The following is a 6,000-nucleotide window of genomic DNA, read 5'->3' as shown; positions in this document are numbered from 1 at the left end:
TCTTATCATGGGCTCATGTTTATTTTTTAGCGTAATAACTAGTTTTCGCAGATCGCAGTATCTGACACACCATTGTTCCAAGGACAGAATTCGTGGTAATACCAAGAGGCTGAAACGTTAGGAGACTGTGTCTTGAAAGTTTCTTGTGGATAACATGGTTTTGCCTTTGTTCAAACGTATCTAAAGCTGGTTTGGCACATATGTGACGCATCCCAGTGCAACGGAGCGATGCTGCTACATAGCATGCCGGGTGCGGCATGAATGTTGGCTTGCCATTGGCTGTCGCTGTGCTAGTGTTGAAAATGCTGGGACATTGATTAGTAACGTGTGGAGTTTGTTAATTGGCAAGGCTAAGACATAAGATTAAGACTTAGGTCTATAGTTTGTGTGCTCACCTGCGGTTTACCTTGTTATCAATGCAATATGCAATTGTATATCTGAACCCCTGTTGCCAAGATATGCTGATATGGCTGTGGATGTGAACACACGACCATACTTTATCCGGACAGGTGTTCTTGACTTCGTGTTTTGCTCCCAGTGATCTCTGATCTCGGCCAGAACCAGCCTTTGACCTTGTGCTGTTCTGCTTTGATAGACGGCACACCCGCCAAGCCACGCGGACCAAAGCCCAAGTTTGTGCAGCCTCCCCCGGAGCCGCCGGCGGAGCCTCCGGAGCCGCCCAAACCGTCCAGGCGCGAGCTGCCGGAGCCGCCGAAGCCGCCGAAGCCGCCGAAGCCCCCGAAGCCTCCGAAGCCGTCCAAGCGCGGGCTGCCGGAGTCGCCGAAGCGCAAGAAGCGCAAGAAGCGCGGTGAGCGGGCCGAGCCGCCGGAGGTGGCGCCACTGCCGCCAGCCGACGACAACGCTATGATGGACGCCGACGACGCTCAGCCGTCGCCACCGCGCCCGCCGGCGCCGTCGCCGCCGCCGGCGCAGTCGCCGCCGCCGGCGCAGTCGCCGCCGCCGGCGCAGTCCCCTTCCCCGCCTCCGGAGCCGTCTCCGCCGCAGGCGCCGTCCCCACCGCCGACGCAGTCGCCGTCGTCGTCGCCGCCGCCGCCACCCGAGGAGCCGGCTGCGCCCGAACGGTCGCAGCCGGCCCCCGAGAGCGCCGAGCCGTCGCCACCGCCGGCGGTGGAGCAGGAGCAGACGGCGGCGAGCGCGGAGCCACCGGCGCCGCCGCCGCCACAGCCACCGCCGCCACCGCCGATGGTGGACGAGGACTCGCAGAGCAGCGTCCGCTCGGCCGGCGGCACCCGCAAGGCGCGCAGCGAGATTTTCGACCTGAGCAGGTGGGCCGCACCGTGCCAGCTGTGTTCACCTAGCAGGCAGCGGAGGCGTGCCAGATTGCACCATTCGTGCGGGATTCTGTTTAAGGAACTTGGTTGATCGTCAATGCTTTTTCGAGGCATTTAAAACGTTGCCAGATGCTTGTGATGATTATTGTTGTGCTTTGTTGTGTGAACTTGTCTGATGCACCTGGCCTTTTCTCTGCCTCTCCTTGTTTTCGCTTCGTTTCATCGCATCGATTCACTGTTTGTCACAGTATCGCGGCTTAACCTTCCGTCACGAATCGTTGATTCGTTGCGCGTCCTCATCGTCCCGGTGTAACAGCACGCCCAGTCCGACACCGTCCGGTGGCGTGCCGGCTGACCGCTGACGACGCCGTGTCGTCCGCAGTCAGCAGCCGCTGCCGGCCGACCAGCTGCTGGAGTACCGCTGGCCGCGCGACGACCCGCTGGCCGAGATGTACATGCTGCAAGAGCAGGTGTCCTCCTTCCTGGACCTGGTCTCCTTCCGGCGCCGGTACCCGGGTCAGTGGAGCCGCGTGACACGCGCCAGTCTGCTGGGCCCGCTGCGGCGGACCGGCACCGCCGACCACCGGGCGATCGACATCGCAGGCGTCAGTTTGGTGATGCTGTCGTCGCCATGCGCGCGATGCAGGCCAGTGGCTACCTTGGAGCCGGGCGTGAACGATGCATTATTCTTGTCGTGCTGAAGCTGTGTGCTGTTGTCGAAAGGAGTGGCTGTTGCAGCGTCTCAGTTCGGTTTGTCTGCTGCGCCGCTGTCGCTGGTCCGTGCCCGTCCGGTCCGGTGCGGCTCCTGGCGAGCGTTCGGTCATGTCCGCCGCGCCGCTGTCGCCTGTCCTTGCCCGTCCGGTCCGGTGCGGTTCCTGGCGAGCGTCCGGCCATGTCCGCTGCGCCGCTGTCGGCGGTCCGTTCCCGTCCAGTTCAGCGCCGCTCCTGACGAGCGTTCGATCACGTCCGCCACTGTGTCGCGAGTATTGTCGCACTCCGGCCCTCCCCGCCCGTCAACAGGCCGGATGGAGCGCGCCCAGTGCTGACCTGACCCGGCTGGCGTGACGCCGCATACCTGTGCGGGGAGCTAGGTGCTGGCTCGATCTGACCTGACCTTACACCGGCAGACCTGGCGCGGCGGCCGGTGGAGGCGGAGGAGCGGGCCTTCCTGCTGGAGCAGCGGGCCGTGTCAGCGACGCAAGCCAACCTGGGCCTGACGGCGCTGCGCAGCGCCGATGTCATGGACGTGCTCTTCCAGGACTTCCCGGACAAGTACGAGGAGTTCCGCCGCCTGCTCGAAGAGCGCAAGGTGCTCGAGGTGCAGAAGGCCCAGGGTAAGTACTGGACGCGCCAGACGAAGAAACGCGCCCCGCGCGGCTGCCGGGTCTATCTCAGTCCGTGGTCGGCTCACGGCGTGGTTTGTGCTGGCAGTATGCCTGCGGTGATGATCTGTTATGTTTTGATGCTCTTTGTGACAATTTGTTTCTCTTCTCGTCGATGTGAGCGTGGAAGCGTGGCTGTAGGATCGCGCAGCATAGTGGGTGGTCGGCTTGGAGTGGAGGACATGTCGAAGTCGTGCGTTCTCAGGTGTGTACACATCACGCGTTCATGGGTGGTGACGGCTCCTCGCAGCCCCTGCGCGCGTGTCTCGTCTGGGCGCGTCCGTTCCCTTACTGTTCGCCGTCCCCCACAGCGAGCTACACGCCGGCCGAGGTGGAGAAGAACCGCCTGCAGGCGTTCGTGCGGCAGGCGGCGCGACAGGCGGCCGCCTGGAACGCGCAGCTGAACCGGGACCGGCGCGAGGAGCGGCGCGCCTCGTTCGACCTGCAGACGTTTACGGTGCACTACCCGCAGCGGCGGCGGCCGGCACGGCCCGGCGCCGCCCGGCTCGGCAACTACCCGGTGGCCGTGCTGCCCGGACAGTTCACAGACTACTTCCGCAGGTGGGCGTTGGCGCTGGCTCTGGCGCCGGCGGTGGCCATGGACAGATTGCGCTATCCGGGCGCCGCGCACACGTGTTGTCTGGGGCTGTGGTGGTGCGTTGATGCCTTTGAGAGTCTGATGCGGTGATGTCCCGGCACGTGGGTGAAGAAGGCAACGGGACTTTTTTGAGATGCGCGTGTGGTATGCGGTGTAAATGTTGGTGTTGGACGTGGTATACGGACGTGACGGTACGGTCGGTGTCTGCGGGCACTGTCGTCTGGAAGACGGTGTGGGGACTCGCTAAGACGAACTGCCTAGGTTTTAACGAGGCAGTGAACTGCGAGGGTAATGTCAGGGCTCAGACCAGGGACTGTTGAGGTGGCAGCCGGAGCTGGGCGCATGCTGCCACCGCGGAATAACTCGTCCCTTCACCAGCGCCGGCATGACTGGCGCTCAGATGGAGCACGATTGTTTCTTTAGCCTTGTGTCTACAGGCGCAAATCACCGTCCGGCGGCGCTCCCTAACGCGCCCGTGTCTCTGCCGGGCAGGTACTCGAGCAACGACCTCAAGTACCTGCCGCTCAACACAGTGATGGGCACGCGGCCGATGGAGGAGCTGGGCTCGGACGGCTCCGACTCCGAGTCGGGGGACTCCAGCTCCGACGGCTCCAGGTAACCAGCCACCGGGCGGGCGGACTCGAGCGGCGGGCGGCCGCCGGCAGCGGGCGGCGGCGTCCAGGTAACCAGCCGCCGGGCGGGCGGACTCGAGCGGCGGGCGGCCGCCGGCAGTGGGTGGCGGCGTCCAGGTAATCAGCCGCCGGGCGGGCGGACTCGAGCGGCGGGCGGCCCCCGGCAGCGGTCGGCGGCGTCCAGGTCACCGCCGAGCACGGCAGACACCGGCGCAGGTGACTGGTGACAGCGGCTGGCTGCAGCCTCAGGCAGTTAAGCTGGAACGATGGCAGCGATTGGAGTCGAGTCATTCCCCGAAGGAATGACTCGACCGCCAGGTAACCGGTCACCTGGAAGGGCCAAGGGCAGGTCCGGCGAGGTGCCGGGCTGCGGCCTCGGCGCGCGTGGGGCCCTCGTAGCAGTATTGGATGCAGCGTGAGACTGAGTGCCGCCACCGAGCAAAGCCGCTGTGGCTGGCCGGAGGAGGGAGGGGAGGGGGTGAAACAAAGTCTGGGCTTATCAGCGACAAGGTTAGCCGTGGCTGGCGCTGGGGCTCGTGACGCGTGACACAGCAGCTTTGGCCCAGCGTCGACCAACTGACCCCGTTGGAGTGGTCGGCACATGGCGTGCGACTTCAGCCCCAAGAAAAGCCGTGCCAAGGCTGGGCAGGAGAGCGGAGAACTTTCGGAACGTCTGTCACGGAATTTCGCCTTCACAGCGGCCAGTGTGCAGTTGGGGACGCGATTCAGACCACGCTAGGAATGGACGCGGCGAGTGGGTGGGGTAAAACGACAATGGCGACATATGCAAATGCGATGTTATCTGCCTGTGTTGGAGAAAATCCAATTTCAAAGGCTCATCTGTGGAATCGCTCTTTCTCAATAAGTCGTCAGTCAGGCCTTGTTTAACAGTAACTCATGCGGGTATATCGCCACATGGTAAACATTCAGATGATTGGAACCGTTTCAAGAATGTGATGCGGTACCGTTATCAAGCACACGGCCCTCTTTGGCACCGCCTGGCGTTGGAAATGCCCCCGATCCCTTCTCATCACATAGTCACGCGCTCGGCCGAGAGACGTCCCCGCATCCTGTATCACTCCCTGCCACTGGCGCCGAGGCCTCGTGCCGACCGTCCGCCCGGCCCCGGAGGGGGCGCCAGCGGTCGCTACACAGCCTGAGTCCGTCTTGTTCGCCTGAGGCCGCCGCGGCCGTCGCGGCTGACGCAGTGGCCCCGGGGTTGGGTGCTGAGCGGGGCGGGTACGGCGAGGAGGGATTTGGCGAGAAGGTACCGCCTCAGAGGATCAGGGGCCCTCCGGCGGCCGCGCTGGAAGGCTTACTCAAGGTGCTCCTCTTCCGGCGGTAGGGCGCGGCCCCGTGGCATCACCTCGTGCTCGTAAGGCCCCGTGGCCTTCACTTCTAGACGTTTAGCACCGTTCACCTCTTTCTGTTACTTCTAGACGTGCTCTGCTCGTTTTTTTCTGCACCTCTGACCTCCTCTCTGCACCGCCTGTTGTGTTGTAGCATGTGGCTGCACGCTATCTCTCTATGTTTCTCTCTCTCTCTCCCTCTGTGGCTCGGTCGCCGCCGGCTCGGCGTGGCGCAGCGGCCGGCGGGTGGCCGCCGTCTCGCCAGCGGTCGGCCTCGCCCTGACGCGGGCTCGCTGTTTCAGCCGGCCCGTCGCCCGGGCCCGGGCCCCTGCCCGGGAGGCTCCGCCGCCAGGCCGCCGCTAGCCGCCGCCGCCTCCGCCGCCGCTGCCGCCACAGCACCGCAGCCGGCCCTCGCGCGCCCGCACGCGCGCACGGTCTCGCCGCGGCCGCGTCGCTCTGGCGCTGACGATGAACAAGGGCGGCTCTGCGGCGCTCGGCGCGCTGGCGGGAGCCGAGCTGGCCGACGCCAGGGGTTGGGCAGGGGGACGCCGCCGTCCCACTCTCTGTCACTCCGGAGGCGGCTGTCCACAGTAGAGGTCTTGGTGCAGGGTGCGATGCGTGCCGGCTGCCCCGGCGCTGAACGCAGTACGTGTGATGCAGGTTTGGGATTGCTAGAGAAGTGGAAAGAATCGTGTGGCCTACATATCGCAATAAACGGCACGCGCAGTACTCTTTACATGTGTACCT

At 64.4% G+C, this 6,000-nt stretch overlaps 1 protein-coding gene across 2 annotated transcripts in view; it reads left to right on the top strand.

Annotated features, from left to right (window-relative positions):
* The first annotated feature begins 1,140 nt into the window (after positions 1-1,140).
* The window catches only part of LOC119091363 (PHD finger protein 10), a 97,462-nt gene continuing 92,602 nt past the window's right edge, over positions 1,141-6,000 (top strand). For both annotated transcript variants that reach the window (XM_037214112.1, XM_037214111.1), the window contains exons 1-5: positions 1,141-1,286; positions 1,675-1,808; positions 2,420-2,626; positions 2,986-3,235; positions 3,765-3,887. In XM_037214112.1, coding sequence (XP_037070007.1) covers positions 1,204-1,286; positions 1,675-1,808; positions 2,420-2,626; positions 2,986-3,235; positions 3,765-3,887 — 797 coding nt within the window. In that variant the 5' untranslated portion in view covers positions 1,141-1,203. The remainder of the gene's footprint in view (positions 1,287-1,674; positions 1,809-2,419; positions 2,627-2,985; positions 3,236-3,764; positions 3,888-6,000) is intronic.

The sequence above is a fragment of the Pollicipes pollicipes genome, unplaced genomic scaffold (genome assembly GCF_011947565.3).
Source record: "Pollicipes pollicipes isolate AB1234 unplaced genomic scaffold, Ppol_2.1 Scaffold_3447;HRSCAF=4054_pilon_pilon_pilon, whole genome shotgun sequence".
Taxonomy (NCBI): domain Eukaryota; kingdom Metazoa; phylum Arthropoda; class Thecostraca; order Pollicipedomorpha; family Pollicipedidae; genus Pollicipes; species Pollicipes pollicipes.
This window is presented reverse-complemented; position numbering and strand designations above follow the sequence as displayed.